Source organism: Accipiter gentilis, chromosome 32 (genome assembly GCF_929443795.1).
Source record: "Accipiter gentilis chromosome 32, bAccGen1.1, whole genome shotgun sequence".
NCBI classification, from domain to species: Eukaryota; Metazoa; Chordata; class Aves; order Accipitriformes; family Accipitridae; genus Astur; species Astur gentilis.
Genome location: NC_064911.1, coordinates 6,956,914 through 6,975,690, shown reverse-complemented (window position 1 = coordinate 6,975,690; position 18,777 = coordinate 6,956,914). Strand labels below are relative to the sequence as shown.

The window sequence follows — 18,777 nt, the reverse complement described above, 5'->3', positions numbered from 1 at the left end:
TTCTTTTAGGTGATAGAGGACATTTAAAGCAGAAGCTCTCAATAGAAGTGTTCTATTCCCTGACCTTCAATATCTTTTTTTTCTCCTTTTTCTCTTAGTATTCCTTTCTGACTCACTTTCTAAGCTTCCTAGAGCCTGTGAGTTTGCTGATCAAATGTCAAAACACATCTCTGAACTAAAATGAGTATTTTTTTAAAGTTAGTTTTGTACACTGCTCAAAAAAACCCCACCTTATTTGTCTCCATATATTGAAGTCTTAAAATGCTAAGCGATGGATAGTCTGTCATATAAATTGTAACCACTGTGGATATCTTCAGCACACCAAAGCCCTCATGAACATTACCTCCATTGCTTCTGATTTTCTCAGTTCCTCTGGTTGACTTTGTTGTACTCCATGCCTTCCCAGCCACCAGCAGAACCCTCCAGTCTCACAGACTTCAGCCTATTTTTTAATCATCCTTATTCTTTCCTTCTCTATTTCTTTGATCTCCTTTAGGACTACTTCATCTCTTCCTCTGTTTTTCACTCAGATTGCAATTTCTCTGCTTTATGTAATCCTCAGTTTCCCTCAACTTCTAAACACACGTTTCTGAAGGACAAAGCTCGTTTCACACTGTCTCCTGCATCTTCACACAGACATCTTAGGCCCCTTTCCACTAGAAACACGGTTCACCTGCAAACTGTCTTGTTGAAAGGCTTGTAAGAGTAGCTTGCTCGTATGAGAAAATCTTTCCCTCTGAATAATGAAAATAAAGGGGTGAAAACGTCCAAAACCTTCCTATATGTATAATCAGTAGCCTGCTAATTACTCCTGTTGTTGCTTGCTAAGTACAGGACATTTTGCCTTTTTTAATTCCCATGTTGTAAGCCCAGTAGGAACAGTGAGTTATGTGACACTGATGAATCACAAGTTTTGTACATGCATGACCTGATGGCTAACGACTGGGGCAGAGGACTGGAAGGGAAGCTCTTTGGTTATATCCACAGATTCACAGTGTGACTTGAAAAAATCACTATGTATTTTCAGAAACAGATGCTTTTTTTCAGGTTCCCATCTGAGACATTTTCATTGTAATTTTCAGAGTTTTTCTATTTCCCACAGAATTGGTGTCATTACTAACCTCTCTGCACTTTTAATCTGGCATCAAATGGGACATTATACTACTCAGCTGCTAAAATTTCATAGGCTGCCACAAAGCTCAGTTAATGCTGGAGTTGTTCCAGTGCTTTGAGAAATACCTATAAATTAAAGGCTGTTAGCTCTTATTTGCAAATAGTTCTATTTATGTGAATAGAAGTGCTCATATAAAAGATCAGCATGGAATGCAAAATTTTTACCTACCATGTTTTAAAATGAGTAGTGTAGTTTTCATTGCAAGAATTGATGACTTCACTGATACCTAAAAAATACTGAAAGAGTTAGAAAAATATCCTCAGGAATTTTACTAGAAATACAGAATCAGTAACTTCGGACATGGAAAACTGCATAAATAAGAACTGAATTTTCAAATAACTGATTAAAAAAATTATTGGTGCATGTGATAAATGTAATATTAAGTGTACTCAACATACAAAACCTGTTTGTAGAAAAAGTAGAATATAAGATGTGGCAGGAATTTTAAATGTTTCTAGCAAACATTTTCTCCACAGTCGTGACTGAAGTCTGAAGCTTCAGAGGGTAATAAACAGCTTTAAAACATGCCTGGTCAGTGATGAAATACTCAACATGAGGAAGCAAAAATCTTCCTGAAGCCTTAGATCTGTTTTCCATATTCTTACAAAAGAGTTGGTTTCTAAAGATCTGGTTTAGATTTCAGTCTTACTGAAAGTATCTCACAAGAAAGCTTTTATATGTTTAAAAGACATTCAGAAGAGTCAGTGCTCTCTTGGTAAAACCAATTATGTGTTTCTGTGAACTCTGATGGAGGAAAATTAGTTCGCATTGAACAATAATTTTGTTTTGATAGTATTAGTGGTTGAAATCCTCAGCAATCAGTTTGTATTTGGCTAGCTGGAGAATTACAGTCTTGAGGAAATCATTCTTTGAACAGATGCCTAGTTCAAACCTGGATACCTGAGACTGGGCACCTACATGTATGTGTGCATTGTAATTATTTGCTTGACTTGCAAATGTATTGAACATCCACAACTACAAAAGCCTCATTAACTGGATGTGTTCCAGGTGAGCTGAATGATATATTAAGAAAATCCAAAGACTTTCCTTGGTCAAATTCCAATCTTCAGTCTGTCAGGCTCTCAGAGGGAAAATAAAACATAAAAAGCCCCCCTTCCTGCTCTCATGTCAAGTGCTCTTATTAACTTACTGCTGCCTTTGGCTTACCTCAGCTGGTGGCAGCTCCTGACATTATCAAAAGCCAAGTCCCAACATTGCAGTAGGGCAGGAGGATTCTGCGCACGAGGAGTGGGAGCCATCTTCCCTTTGGTGGGACGTGCTGTCTTAGGGAATTTGCCCCAGCAGGAGCCTGCAGGGCTATTCCCTCTCACCCTGCACAGGGATCTACAGCAAAGTGGGTTTGGGGCTGACGGGGGAGCGCAGGAGGGCACCATCGGCATTGCACGTTGCGTTTGCTCCTGCATGTTCTCCCCACTGTGAGCTCCAAGGATGGTTCTGGGCAGTCAAGGGGCATCTAAAAGTGGAGCGATCCCTCTGGTTTCCCCCTTGCCACCATCGTGTTGACGCAGAGAGGGAGATCAGCTAGAGCAGAGCCAAAGAAAGCAGTTGCAGAAGGAGCCCGGACAGGGATGAGTCATTTGTGTGGTGTTAGCTGGGTTTGCTCCAGACTGTGCTGAATAGCTCTTTGCTTTTCCATCCCCCTTTCTCAGTCTTTTCGCCTCCACTCCACTTCTTGCCTGCCATGCGTAGTAGCCTTTCATTTTTTTATTATCTTCTGTGCAGCTCATTCAAATTGAAAAATAACCTCTGGCACAACTGACAGTCATACTAGCCACCCTATGCACTTAACTTGTGCTTTGTATCTATTTCCCTCAACTTGTGTCCCTTCTGCGTTAGCTGCAAGTATTTTGTGACAAGGTCAATCTACTGCTTTGCCTTAGCTCGGTGCCCAAGATAGCAGAGCCCATTGCTTTCTTGCATCTGGCGCTGCATAACATTCATGGTTAGTAAATACTCTTGAGGCATTTGAACTGTCCTTTTCGCTGCAGTACTATGACAGTTTAAAAGTCCACAGTAGGAAGTCAGCACATCGTGACATGAGTGTTGCCCCATATCTCCTTCTCTGTAAAGTGCACCTTTCATGGTAACACCAGGTCTTGCTGACACATGGTAGTGCTTTGGACTGTGGGTTTTAATTGCAAGTGACTGCAGTCTGTGGTTTTGCATCCTTTATCAACAGAAAAAGGAACTTAACCGCATTTTTTCACTGCAAAAGCAGTGTCTCCCTACCCAAAGATTTCAAAGCTGGTGAGATTCTTGATTTGGGGAAAAGCATTCCAGTTGTTGTGTTGATTCTACAAATGTTTCTTTCTTACTTGCATAATCGTCATGGACAGCAAGGCTGAAATAATTTGTTCCTTACTTACTTTTATTCCTTCTTTCTGCTTTTATATCCTTGACAAGCCAAATATGGAAACGGGATTTTAAAATGGCACGGTGACATGTATCATTGACTTTTATCACATGTGCCTCAATGAGTGGTATGCGTTATACCTATGGGAGTTTAGTGTATGAGTTTTCTTAGTTTACTGAATACCAGGAACTTTGGAGATTGCTCAGGTCAGCTAGGAACAAAATCAACATGATCTGGTTTTCCCTTCTTGCAGAATGACATGTATCATTTTGCTTTATTTAGTCCATGCTTTCATTTTATTAGATTGCAGAGAAGCATAAATGGTGTCTGTTTACGTTCCTCACTGATTCAACTTGAAATTATGACCAAGTATGGCTTGAGTAGTCTATAAAAAGATATGGCTCTCAGACATGTAAAGGTGTTCCTGGAAGCTCAAAACCCAGAGTGCAAATCAGTTAGCCTTCTCGATGATTTTGAAACCTCAAATCCTTTGAAATAGTTGGCAACTTGCCTGTTGCATATTTACAGTTACACAACTCTTCCTCTCTGTGACTTTTAAAAGTTCCTCCTTCCTTTTTTTTTTTTAAGTCCCTTGGCAGCATCAAAACAGCTTGTCTCTCCTCCCCCCCCCCCCCCCCCCCGCCCCCAGCCCTCCCCCTCTAGCTCTCTCTCTCCTTGGTGTGGCACATTGTTCTGTGGAAATGGGTTGTTTTGAGTTCACACTTTGTTTTCCTGCTGTTTTTCTGGGAAGCTGGACGTGGCACAAAAGATGTGGGAACAGCTTGTAGGAAATGGGTTTGTTTGGGGAAACAATAAAAGAGAAACAGCCTGCATACCTCTCCTGTATGTTTGAAACCATAGCATACAGTATATAAAGACATTTCAGGGGTCATTTTTCAATACAGTCCCAAGAAATGTAAATCAAAATCTTTTCTTTCCACGCAGCTTCATTTCATATAGCAATGCTTATTAGACACTTGGTCTTATTAGCGAGGTATGGGGAAAAGCGTCTTAATGGTTTCTGTTGCTGGAGTAAATTCATATCTGAGGGTTCCGGACTTGAGATTGTCTTCAGTTGCATTGACTTTCTCAGTTTGCTTTTCATCAATGGCAGCAGGTGGTCTTTTTTGTCCTTCTGCAGCTAATGTTGGTGTCCTTGAAAAATACAGTCAATATCAGAGCTGCAGGGCATGGTTTTAGTAAGAGCCAAAGTGTTGGTATTCTCTAGTTCAGAAGAGATACTGCTACAGGGTAAAACTGCAGGATTTTTCTTGTCTCCACATCAAAGATATCACCACGTGCATTTTCCTTTTCTTCTTCACATGTACAATTAAAAATGGGCCACAACCTCTTTCTGCTGCATATGAGATTCAGCAGAAAGCATGGTCACGGAGCCACAAGTTGCATGATAAAGATAAAGGTTGAATTTGTGAGGTGGTTCTCCTAAAAAAGGGAAAAAGAATGAAAAAAGTTCAAAACTTTCTGAAGTAATTATTTACATTTTGTGATTTTGGATTGGCAATTTTGGAAATGGAAAAAGACATAGCTTAAATTAAGTAATAGGAACTCAGTTTAAAAGCAAAACCACAGGCATAATTTGATTAATTTTTTTTTACTATCACAAAGTAATTTTTTTGTGTGTATGTGGAGGTTTCTTTTTGTGGTTGTTCTGTTTTGTTTTGTTTTGTGCAGGGACAAACAAAGTACATCATTGGCTCCAACATTTGTCTGTCATAGGTATGAAACAACATTTTTCTTCTGATCCCTTGGTTTGGCTACCCCTAACTGCAATACATCAAAAACCATACCAGTCTCATTGACCAATCTCATAGTTAACGTTTGAGCTAAAACAACAATATCTTTACTTTATACTGGTTCAGCAGAGCAGGTTAAATATGCTTAAACATAAGCATATGCTTAACTTTATTGTTATTTCACTAAGCACTCTCCTGTGTTAATCTTTGCACACACAGAAATGACTTAATACTGTGACATTTAACCCTGTATTAATTTCATTAGTCATGTTCTGTGGCAAATGTGTGCTGAAGCATGAATCAAGATATTCATTATAAACAATTATAGGAAAGTATGTTAGGCTATACACTGTAAAGGTTATCATGACAGGAAGTCATATTTTACATACAGAGTGGGCATACTTGGAAAGTTCATTCTGAATTTAGAAAGATTACCCATCTGAGCAATATTCCATATGCTTGTAAAATGGGGAATACTATGAGAAGCATATAAACTATATATGTATATATTCAATGTATATATGGAAGATTCAGAATAAAAGGTGGCTGAGGAAAAGGAAGTGGGAATAATGTAAACAAAAGACTTTCTGTTACAATGTTGTGCAAAAATGGAGAGCCCTCTTAATGTAGTGCATTTTTAAAAAGCAATAGTAATTTGCATTTTAATTCCAGTTATCTAATGCTCAGAGAAGTCAGTAAAACATATCAAGTTAAACACATTTGGAAGTAAATAAAAACATCCATACAAATAAAGATGGCTTAAGCAGTGTTTGCAAAAGCTGTCAAGCAAGGAAATTACTTTAATAAGTGTTGGATGTGATAAGTGTTCTCTAAATAGGAAGGTGAGAACTTTATATGTGTATGAAGGTAAACACAGGGCAGCATCTGAGACCTTGTTGGCCTGATGCAGCAGGCAAGAGGATCTCCAGCTCCAGGGAGTCCCCGAGGAGGAAGCTGAGCTGCAGGAAAGCAGCTCTGCAGATGCCCAAGAACGGTTCCCCTTCCCTCTCCGTAGGCTGATGGCCATGCCTGGCTGCCGGTTTGAGAGGCCCAGCCAGATTTAACGGGTGACATGCCTAGTGGACACCCTTTTGTTTTCCCACAATCTCTTTGGGGTAGCTAGTATTACATTTGGAGCTAAGACACCCCCCCCCCCCCCCCAAGTGCAGTCTTTCCGACCAGAAAGCGAGTGACCCACTCATCACACCCACGTGCGCACACACGCACACACGTGTGCGCACGTGCACAAACACCACACACAGAGGCACTACCGGGAAGTGATGGGTCACCTAGAACTTCGGTTCATGGCCATCGGCCAAGTGTTATTTCCCTAATGCTGTTAGGAATTCATAAAAACCAAAGGTTCATTGGAAAGGAAACTAATTTGGATGCTCTTTTCAGTTTTGCCCCTAATATTTAATTCTTTCATCAATGCAATGTCTGTAAAGGTCTCTTCATTCCTTCCTATACATTTCTCATCACTTTGCTGAGGAATTTGTCTCTGGTACATAGTATGCCTTAGGGAAAAGTATTTTAATGCCTGAATTATTTTTACTTTAAAATTTCTTCAGAGATTGAGGATGAGATTATCTAAAAATATGTGTGTGTACATATACTTATGTGTATATACATAATGGGCATATATAATTACATATACAAATATGTATGTGGTGGATCAACCCCCCCCCCCAGTTAACAAATACTAAACTTAGTATAAATGTAATGTATAATCTTGTAGTTTTGGCTAAACGGTAGGAAAAGGAGCTGCAAATGTTACCCTTTTGTGATAACACTGGACAAATCTTTTGAATAAGGCAGAAAAAAAATCGTGTGGTACCTTTATGTTAAGAACTTTCTCAGTAGAGCTTCCAAAACCGGAGTACCAGGGCAGTTACCATGTTCAAGCAAAGCCTTTAGTTCTGGGAAGATGTCTAACTCCAATAAACACACAGTAATTCTTGAAGATATCCCATTCAAACTGCTGGGGTACCTGTGATGCCAAAGATTTTAAGAGAAAACATGGAAAGGATAGGATTGCATGCCTGCAGTGGGATTGGTGTCTTGGTTGGGGCAGCTTTTTTGGTCCCAAGACTCTTTCCCAATATCATGTTGATCTATTAGCAAAAGTTCATAGCAGGTGTGGCATGCAGCCTCAGTTCACTTCCGACTGGGCTGCGGGCCACTTTACAAACCTGCCACCTGTTCTGCCAAACAAATCTTAGCTTGAAAGATTGCCGAAAAAACCCCAGATGTTTATGTTTTTTAACAAAGTAGAAGGTTGGCTGCTCCTTCAGTTTGATAAAGTCCTATACTAGAAGAGCAAGGTAGAAGCAACAGGCTAGCGCTGGGCTGAGGCAGAAATGGTGTTTTGTATCCCAGTTTTCCCAGTTTTCTAGGCATTTTGAAGCCCTAGAAGCTAACAGCCAAGCATGAAGGAGGAAAAAACTTCAAGCTTTCAAAATTTGTAGTTGACAATACTATCAAGATGAAAAGGAAGAAAAGTCTATTGTATTGACTGAAAAAATAGTCATTCAAACTTCAGTGTTACAGCTCTTTATATGGATGGAAGTGCTAAAATAAGCATACAAAGCTACAGTTTCTTTAAAAATCAGTATACAATATACAATCTGCAGGATACAATTGTATTGTTTTTAGCACTGGTGAATTAAGGTTGACATAATCATTCAGAAATACGTATTCTGAGCCCAACCGATCATTGTGCTGCCCCAGCCCTGCAGCCACCTAACCCTGTTCATTCAGCTGCTGGTGCAGTAGACAAAACTTGGTGTTGCCTCAGCCTTTAAGTAGTTTACCAGCACTCTGCTCATGCAGAAGGAAAACCAGACCCAGACTCATCACTGTTTGGCACTAGATTGTCTGCTTTATTCCCTAGACTTTTTGATACAGTCTTGTGAATTTTGATGTCCACTTTCATTCAAAAGCCTGCTGCTGTTCTTCGGTGGTTGTGCATGGGCAGAGCTGCTTCCAAGCATACCCCTGTTGAAGTCACTCGGGCATTGAACATGCGCTGAAGCAGACACAGGGTGGAGACTTTCATCGCTGCTTTTGAACAAGCCCGCTGCTTTGCTTAGATGGCGTCCACAGCAAGCGATGTGTATGAAAAAGTTTCCTGTTTCTATTTATTAACTCTTGGTTTGGGGTTGAAGTATTCATTTGTATTTTACTGTAAGGTAAAGTCTGCAGATGAAATAATTAATTGTGAAATGGCGGCTCTTTAAATCAGGTGCTCATGGACACTTCCTGATCTCTGGAAGTCAGTGGTTCATGAGCTCTACTCGGTGTGATAACTTTAGTGTGTGAGATGCAGGGTAGTCCCAAATGTGGCACGGAGCTTGATGTGAGGGAGATATGTTTTCTAAGCCAACACCCATTTTTAGTCATTCTTACCAAAGTTTCCCCATCTGCAATAGTGGAATGGTGATTTTTTTCTTATTTTATGAAGCCCTTGAAGACCTGGAGTTGAACGCCTTGTGCTAAAAATACTACCCCGTGATGAAAGGAGGTGACAAAAATAGCTTGGGCAAAAGTAGGGTTTGCTGACATTTCAGGAATGACAGTCTATATATTAGAAATTATGATAAAGCACCACAGTCTACATTTGAATTTATAATGTTTCAGAATTTGTTCATTAAGGCACAAAATGTTAAACCTTTGGGCTTACCCGTGAGGCCTCTGTTCATATTACTAGACCTAGTGAAGCCAGGAGAATGACTGACTTACACAGAGGGCTGCAGGATCAGTCCTTAAACATCTGCTATTGTTTCCCAGAAAGGAATCTAGCCTGCAATTTCATAACATCATTTTGATGGATGCTTGATTATTCCTTTTTTTCAAGTGGGACTGCAGCAGTGGTTTTCCTTTGCTTCCAAACATCCTTTGTATTTTTCTCAGCAAGAGGTGAAGATACCAGATAAGTGGCAGCACCGGGCCTGTGTTTGGATTAACATGGACTATCCAAGTGCTCTTTGCAAATAGGTGGAGGATGTTAACTGAGCTGGCAATAAGATTCTCATGGGTGGAGGTGAGGACAACATCTGTCTTTCCTATCTTGTACTTGCCAAGGCTTTTTGTTGTTCCTGAACTCTCTCATGAATATAATATGTGGATTTTTGTCTGATCTAATGAATCCAAGACTCAGAGATTTAGAAGGAAAACATATTCCAGATGTCTGCTGCAATTCCTGACTCAGGTGACTGCATTTTAAATAGTAACCTTTTCCAGTATGTTCCACACACCATATTGAATATCTTGAGAAACCACTTCTTTTACGAATGGTCAGAAGAGAGTTGTAAGAGCATCCTGATTAATAAGCTATGGCAAGGCTAAACCATCAATCATTTGTCTTCTGTTTCACTGATTTTTGCTGGATGCAATGAATTCAAGGCTCAAAGACTTGGCTTTAAAGCAGGACTGCAAATTTAGGCTAGAAGCTCTTTAAGCAGTTCAACCACAGCTTGTTTTATCGTGCAGTGATGCCTGTTGCAGACGTGAGCAGAGTGGAGCAGAGTTTCAGACTGGAAGACTGCCTGCTGCTCTGCAAGGTTCTGGTGTCCAGCCTCGCGTGTGCTCTCTGTTCCAGCATGGAAATGACATTCCTGGCCTGTTTGAAATTAGGCTTTCACTCCAGATAAACGGCTTCCTAGAGCATCAGAAGATGCAACCTGAGGACGAATAGAAAGAAGAGTGGCAAGCGAGAAGAGTGACTTGGTAAAGTCTGGAGCAGCTGTACCAAGGTGCACACTGTGTGCTCTCTTGCACACTTTCACCTGGTTTTTCTTTCAGTTACAATTGTACGTAATCTGACTGCGCACATTTTCAGTAACAAATGTTATCGTGTATACAAGGGATACTGGGTGCAGAAAAGCATGGAAACACTTAATAAGAGCTAATTGTATGGTCTTAATCGGAACAATCTTCCCTCAGAAAATGCAGGTCCTCTCCAAATATAACTGTTTATCAGAGTGTTTTAACATCTGCAAAACACACGCCAATGCATTACAGTTCATCCTTTTAATAAACGTTTTGGTGAAAGTTTTCATATAACAGCTTTTTGTCTCAATTAAAACGAAAATAAGTCCCAGTATGTCAGAATTCTTCACAGAACAGAGAATTAATTTTTCTGACCAACTGTATACATCCAATAAGTGATAGGAAACAGCCTATGTCTGAACGGATTGTGGCTGTGTGAAGGTCTAAGCTTGTGCTTACATATATATTCTCATGAAATCAGATTATAGAAGAAGTAAAAGTTATTTACGTTAATGAAGAGAAATATCATAAAACTGGTGTCAAAATATAGATTATATAAATGCAGTGACATATGGCAGAGCTAATTAAAAGTTTTCAATTGCAGTGTTACTGCAAGTCCCTCATAGTCAAGGGTAACAGGTCTGTTTTGAAGTGTGGGAGTGCTGACTCCACAAGATGACTCCCCAAGCCATAAATGCATTTTACTGTCTGCAGCATCTCTCAATGTGCAGTGAGGGTTGTTGCTGTATTTATGTCTCCTCATGCATCCTCCTCTCTATGTGTAGTTCTTGCCCAGTGTCTTAGTGGTTTGTGGCCAATGTTTTTCATCATACTGGTGTGCTATTGCCTGCAAGGATTTTGACTGTGCTGGCCAGTAAGTTCTTGAAGCATTTTTTTGAGCAGCAAATCACTTGACAGATTTTGGATAGCCAATGGGGATAAAAAAGGTCTACTAAACCTTTTCTGTTATAGGGATTAAGCAATAAACCATGGAAATATTTGAAGAAATGAAAAAAAAAAAGAGCGGAATATTTTGAGATATACATATATACACACACATACAATGAGTGTACTACCTGGAGACATGATTCAATTTGATTGCCATACAAATGAATAGAAATGGTGTCAGGTCTAAAGTGGAAGCTGGGTTGATGACATGGAGGCACAATGCACTAATATATTTCACGCACAAGCCAGCATGTTCCCCAATCAGAATTACCTTGAGAAAAAGCATTGCCAGGTTAGAATGGCCTCCAAAGTCTTCTAAAATCCTGCTGGCAGTATTTTTTCCCCAGTAGTCGTCAGCACAAGCAAATTATGCTAGACAGCTGCACACCTTATCATCTTCTTTAACCATTTCTTAAGTTTGATAAAGTTTTAGGAAAAAAAAAAAAAATTTCCTTAGTTCCTGACATTGCATATAAAGGACAGGCCAGCTTGCATATACTTCTCATGATGGGAACTACTTCAATCACATTTCCTGTAACTTCATGTTTCTAGGCCAAGTAATCTTGCATTTGATTAAGTAAACACCTTTGTCCTAATGACTTTATGCCTACTTTAAAGGCGTTGCTGCACCTATTGTTCTACAAATTTGTCACTCTGTTATTCTTTTTTTTTTTTTAAACTTATCAGTGAAGTATAAGTCAAAACCAAATAGAGAAGACATTTTGTTCTTTTATCATTAGTACGGAAAGTCCAAGAGAGAAGCCAGGTTTTTCATGGTACAAGTGATTAAAAAAAAAAATCATAATGCAGGAACAGATTTTTATGTTTTGCTGATGATATCATGAGAGGAAGTACGTGGAGCAAAGAAGATGAAATAAAGAAAATCCGTGTCCAATATTGACCTCAGATAATATTCCCCACAGCTCTACTTCACAGACTTGCATGAAGGACCTTTCCCACTTGCCACTGTAAGCAGTATGTGTTGCTTTCTTCATATTACATTACCCCAGACACTGGTTACTAGAAATGAAAGGCTTCATTTCTGAGATTTCATAAGAATATGTTATTGTCCTGTGAAATCGAAGAAGATGACCCATCCACTACTAAAATTATTTCCATAATGCTTCAAAACTTGGCAAGATTGGAAGGACCCTTATAATGCATTATTTTATAATATTTATTAAGGTTTACCTTGGTTTATCCCACTTACTGTTTGATGTTGCCAGACTGCTTTAGAAACAGCATTAATATGGATGAGAAAAAAAGATTAACATGTAAATGAGTAATGAGGAGTATTTAGTACAAATAGAACTGGCATCCATATGTATAAAAACCTTTGCCAAGCATTGTCAGTATCAATAGTTTTGTCTGTGTCTGTATGTGGCCAGACCGTGCGGCTATTCCTCATGATGGTGAGAGCTGACAATTTTTGTATTACATTTGGTCCAGGAGCTTGCATTTAGAATTATAGCAGAAAGCACATTTTTAAGTCCCTGTAATTAAGAAAGAAATACCCACACTGCTTTCTGTCAGCTGTTCAGTAGTTTGCTGTTAGAGCCTTCCTTTCATAGCTTACGTAGGGTTAAGGCTTGAAGGCTTTAATTGGTAAAGAGAAACCAAGGAAAGACAAGATGAAATGATGCAGGCAAGGAACAGCTGAAGGACAATTTCTATCTGTTTTGGGGGATACCAGATTATGCCAGTTATCACACATTCTTGTATAGCTGAGAAATGCTTCACATTTCTTGATGCTACTTCTATGCTTTCCCACAGCATGAGTTTCACGTGAGGTTGTATCGGGTTGTATGAGCTGATTGTTCAGCATCATCTGTGTCTTGCAAGGTCAGTGAATTCAGAATAAGATCACTGAGAGGAAGAAAGGCAGCAGTTGCCAACCCTGGACACACAGCTCCCACCCGTGTGTTGCAGAAAACTTTTCCCTGTGTGTGAGGATATGCAAGGACCACATATGTCACCTGTAGTGGTTGCTGGTAAATTGACATCAGTGGTCCTGGCTGCATTTGAAGGAGTGGACAGTAGGTATGACTGCCTGAGTCCTGGCTGACAGCAGGAGTAGCAGAACAGATGCTAAACATAGTTACCATGTTTTCCACACCGAAACCTCAATCTCACTTATGTGGAAGAGGAGAAAAAAAGATGGTTAAAGAGGAAGTATGGCTTATTCTAGTTTAGACCATGTTCTTTAGTTATGCTGACTCGTCAAAATTATGCAAAAGCTTAGATGGCCAGTTCAGCTTTTTTGATGTGCTCAAGGGAGGGGTGATACATGTCCTACTATCCTTCAAGACAGGCCAGCAAAGATCAGTGAGGACTCAGAGTAAAATATCAGAGATACTCACTATCACAGAGTACATGTTAATAAGCCTTCCTCATAAGGACCAACCCAACAGCGTGCAAAGTTGGCAGAAACTCAGTTATTCCTACAGAGCCTTTACAGACCTGTCAGCGTGCACTAACTGATAACTAGCAGGATGGAGTACAGATGAGTGTTTGCTATTAAATCAGAACAAAACTCTAGCTAGTAAATTGACCTGGTTTTTTCCATGAATAACTAGGCATTTTTTCCTGAAATGTGAAGTCTGAGTCTGTCTCTTGAGTTCATTTATGCTTGTCTTGGTTTTGCCATAGTCTTTTACATACTCACACAACCCTTATTAATTGGGCTCATATTTCCAGCATTTGCTGTCCTCCTCAGGAAGTTCAAATGTGTCTGATTTCCCTCTTTGTGCAACATAATAGGCATCCATAGCACAAGCAGTATTTACTGTCATTAGTAATGCCAATAAATAGAAAACCCATATTTTTTTGTTTACATTTATACTTAACATAAGTATTCATAAATTAACTTACATTAGGTGGAGTCAAGTTTAATAGGAACCAGAATGAATTTGCTTTGTTTCACTTATGTGTGGGAGGATGAGAAATATATCCATTATATAGTGTTTGATGCCTGTTTTGAAAAGGTCTATCCGTAAATGGTTTACAGAGTAAAATAATATTCTGCCTGTTGTATTTGCAATCTTGTACCTGCTTTCTCATACATAATTCACACTTTCATGTATTTACTGGAGCTAGCTCTTCCAAAATTAACATTTCATTACATGTTTTATGGTTCATGTATCAGCTCTACAGTGGGGCAGAAAAGAGGGAACTATTCATGAAATAGTCTCAGGCGTGGGATGCATTGTGGTCACCTCGCCAGGTTGTGTGTGTGTATACACATGTATATATATTCATGAAAAACTCTCATGGAGTGCTGAGAAAGAACTTTTTATTTTCCTTCTAGTGTAACATTTTCTTTCTTTAGTTCTTGTGGTATGATCCCTGCTACTTTACTATCCAAGCACACAAAGTGCCCCTGCTGTCTCTCAGCGCAGCGTAGCCAGGGAGCAATCTTTGGGGAGCAAGGGACCAGCAGCCATCTCCCCCCACACCTCCTTGAAAAGCAAGAGCTGTCCGCAGGCTTTGCCAGAAATGGCTCATCAGAAAAGCTTCAGACCACCTACAGCAGCAGTTTTAGCAGGCCCGAGACCCGCAGGAGTCTGAGAGGCATGGCAAAAAGGAGAGATGTTATCCTGGCAACCTTCTGTCTCACAAAACCGTGTTCACACCCCCAAAGACCCAAGAAGCAGCAGTTTGGTAGCCGGGCACAGGTTGGCAGAAGAGCGTGGAAAGCAGGGGTGCTAACTGGGGAGTTAATATTAATGGCGATAGCCTGGTGGTGACCTTTGCACTCAAATGACATCTGCAAAGCAGTAATGAAATGGTGTAGGTCGCTGTCTGAATTTTGCTTTCTGGCCTGTGCCGGGAAGCATTAGTGTTAGTGATTCAATCACGAGTTTTGTGGCATTTGGAGGGCTGCTTGAGATCCCGTTTCCCAAGTCCAGAGATTAAGGAGTGATCTCAATTTTCATGAGAAGTAATAAGAAGAAAGTGATGTTCCAGCCCTTGCGGTTGCAGAGAAAACTATGAATATTATCAGAGTGCACCCCGAGGGCTCACAAACCAGGCAAATAAAAAGAATGATAAATATATACTTCCTTAAAATGAACAGATGCAACTGCTGATCTTTAGGGCAGCATGCGACTGCCGGAGCTTGTGCAAAGCCCTCTTCCAGCGACCGGGGAAGGTAGCAGCCTGCAGGCAGCTGCCCGGCTTCCCAGAGCCGGAGGACTCCCATCTCTCTGTCACACGTCCTCCTCTGCTGACAGGGCCAGGCGGTTTTATCATCCCCCCGTCGGCCGTCAGCAGCAGGGCTGGCGGCAGAGCGGGCCCACACACGCTGCCTCTGCCTCGTGAGGGTGCGGTCGCATGCGGAGCACCCTGCCCCGAATCTGGCTCAGGCTCCCCCCCCACCATCACCCCCAGCCTTGGCCCCCGCGCCTCCAGCCATGGCCAGCTGGCCGCCTCCGCCGCTGCTGTCATCTGGTGTGCTGCACGCCGAGCCTCCTCCGCCAGCCCGGGGCAGGAGCTCGCTCCCCGGCTGCTGGCGGGGGCCACCTGCCCCGCTGCACCCCTGCTCCGTTTCCTCTCAGGGCAGAGCCATGGTGCCGGGGTGGGAGGAGGGCGTCACGCTTCGGGTTACTGTCCCTTTACGCCCCAATGCCCCACCTTCACCCTAAGTAGCCGCTGGAGAGGGGGGCTTTCCTTGGAAGGCTGGTTTTGGGAGGGGTGGTTCCCCGAGCCCGCAGCTTCCCAACGTGCCCGGTGGGCACACTGTCTGCCTGAGCCAGGCCCGGGCACCACCTCGCTCCCATGAGTTGGGTCCAGATAACGCGGGGAAGGAACTGGTGTCAACGGGAATGCGTGGCGGTGGGGAGAGAGGGTGGCCTTCACTCCCTGTGGCGTCTGTCTTGTCTCCAACCAGCCATGATGGCAGCCACCCTGCCCCGTGATGGCAGGTGAACCCTGCCGCCCTCAAGGGCCGTAACTGAAGTACTGCCATGGCAAGGGAAGGTGGCCAGGGAAGCCCTTCCCACAGTGCCAGAGAGGGATGCCTGGCCAGGTAGCTGGCCAGAAAGGGTTGCCATGAGAGAGAGAGAGAGAGAGGCAGCTGGTGGGCCTGGCGTCCTCTTGGGGCCGGTGGCGGGCACCTCTGCCGAAGCTGGCGGCGGATGCTAGCAGAAAAAGCAGGGTCCCTGGACTGGAGGTTGTGCCCGGCTGTCACGGCTCCCTGTCCAGAACGGACTTGGCTTCGGTCCGAGAGGAAGGAAGAGGAGCTCCCAGTGAGTCAGCAGGGCCTGGCTTTCTGTCGCTCCTTGCAGGGGCAGTTAAAGCAGCCATGGCAGCTTGCTTACGCCCCCGGCAGATCAGGCCCTCTGCATCCCTACCTGGGACATGAGAGGCCCGAGCTTCGCTGCCTGTCCTGCCCTCTCCTCCCTCCCGGCTCCTGGCCACTATTCCTAAGTGTTTGGTAGTGTGTGTTTCTGCATCTTCTCAGCCCATGGTGGGAAGGGTCTCCCCAGGAGAGAGGTTGTCCTCCCACCATATGCTGATGGTGTGTCTGGCACTGTGGGTCCTCACCTCCACCAACAGCGGTGGCGTGCCTAGAAAGTAATGAGCATTTAAGCAAGTGACTGGCTGTTCACCTGCTCCTGAGATGGACAAGCCATTTTTTCTTGCGGGGATATTGTAATATCTGCTCTGAGACACGGCTGCGCTGACTTCTCTTCTCTGGTTTGCAGGAAGCGTTATCAGTGGTGAGTGAAGACCAATCCTTGTTCGAGTGTGCCTACGGATCACCCCACCTTGCGAAGACAGAGATGACAGCCTCCTCCTCCAGTGAATATGGGCAGACATCAAAGATGAGTCCACGTGTTCCCCAGCAAGACTGGTTATCGCAGCCCCCAGCCAGAGTCACCATCAAGATGGAGTGTAACCCCAACCAGGTTAACGGGTCAAGGTAATAAGGCCAGTGTTACAGTGGCTCAAGTACACTTTTTCTTGCAATGGGTATAGCTCAGCTGTCTATATCTGTGAACCTAGCACCATTTTAGATGCCCCAAGATATCCCACCTGGCCACCAACTGCTGCCCCAGAAGCCTACAGGTCTCCTGTACATTGTGGGTCACACCTGCCAGCTACGTTCAGGTGTTACGGAGGGTCTCAAATGGTGCTACAGGCACAGTCTTCTCATGAGCTTGTGCAACACCTTTCTGTGTTTCCTCTGACTGTGGATAATTTTGGATGTGAACTTGCATTGCACGCTAGGCATATATTAAAGTTAGCAAAATGTGAGTTTGCTGTAGTCTGAGGCAGCACCGTTGATCATCTAGGCATATGTGATCTAATACTCAATGGAAGTTGTCAAAATACAGTAATTTGGGCAGTTGCCTTTGCTCTAAGTATAACTAAACAGAGAAGCATAGGAAGTCAATACTTGTAATGACAGAGGGAGTGAACTATTGATCTTTACTTTTATATTTACTGTAAACATAGTGCCAAAAAGCATAACTGTGGAGTTGGATTTAAGAAGAGCTCACACTGAAGAAACAGTGTATGTGTGGAGGCAAGCAGGGGAGTAGAAAGGAACAGGAGAATAAATGACTCAGCTCAACAGGCAGTAGCTACAGCATGTCAGTGCATTAATTGTTGTCTTGGGACTTTTTTTTAAGAATGTCACTGTGAAGGATAATTGTATCGATTAAGTTGAAAGAGTAATGCAGTAGATTTGTGGATATTGACTGGTAGCTCTCCCAAGCATAGGACCACTCTATGGGATTTCTTCCATCTGAAAAAGCACAATGAAGATTTTTTTTTCCAAGGAAACTATCCAAACAAGTGCTTTCCTGTTTAAAATGCCTCACTGTCAAAACAGTTTTCCTTTGGTGTTGCTGAAGGGCAGAGGTCCAGAAAGTCGGTTGCTCACAATTGCTGATGATGTACCAGTGAAGACTGTGCTTCACATATCTCTGTCACAAACACCTGCCTACTAATCTCATCTCCCAGGATCAGTTGTTTAGAAAAACCTCAGCCATGGGCACTGTGGTTATTGTTCACACTTGCTGCATTAATGTGATGAGCACCACAAGCAGGGCAAAGTGGTTTGACAGCTTATCACACCTACACCTTTCACTAGTAAGGATGGAAATTGTGCTGAAGTCAAATCAGAATTTCCAGTGAATAGTCAAAGATTTGAGATACATCGAAATAAACAGTGAACTGAAGTTACAAAGAATCAGGGGAAGTCTATGTAAGCCTACTTATTCAGAACTTCTTCACAATCCATTTCAGTGAGGGGTTTTTTCTTCTTTTTTTGTGCTAAGCAAATGCACAGACTTAATCGCAAATGGAGTATCGATTCAAAACCAGTTTCCGCTGCTTTCTAAAATTACCTCTAAGTATGTGTGCTGGCATTTCTGTAAGACAACTTCTCACAGTTTTTCTCAGTGTAAATTCCATAAAGTGCATTAGAGTAGATAATTAGTGTTGTTACTGACATTAGTGGTACTCCCAGATCTTAAGGAAGAGTCTAGATGATACAGATCCATTTGAAATGGTTGGTCAATCACATTTTTAAAATAATCAAGACAGAATCCTGAATTTTCTGTCTTGGATTCCTGAAATACATAACTAGCCTGCATATTAGTGCTCAGTTTGTGAATCACAGGTATTTATATTTGACTGTTGCCATGATGGTTTAAGGACAAAATGGTAGGCAGTAATACTATCTTTTATTAGCTGAAACCTTGTCCGCTCTAATAGTTCTTAGCAACCCAGGTAAGGATTAGACTCTG

At 42.1% G+C, this 18,777-nt stretch overlaps 1 protein-coding gene across 6 annotated transcripts in view; it reads left to right on the top strand.

Annotated features, from left to right (window-relative positions):
* ERG (ETS transcription factor ERG) overlaps positions 1-18,777 on the top strand; it is a 148,544-nt gene that overhangs the window by 97,849 nt on the left and 31,918 nt on the right. For all 6 annotated transcript variants that reach the window (XM_049835084.1, XM_049835082.1, XM_049835079.1 and 3 more), the window contains one exon: positions 16,726-16,943. In XM_049835084.1, coding sequence (XP_049691041.1) covers positions 16,726-16,943 — 218 coding nt within the window. The remainder of the gene's footprint in view (positions 1-16,725; positions 16,944-18,777) is intronic.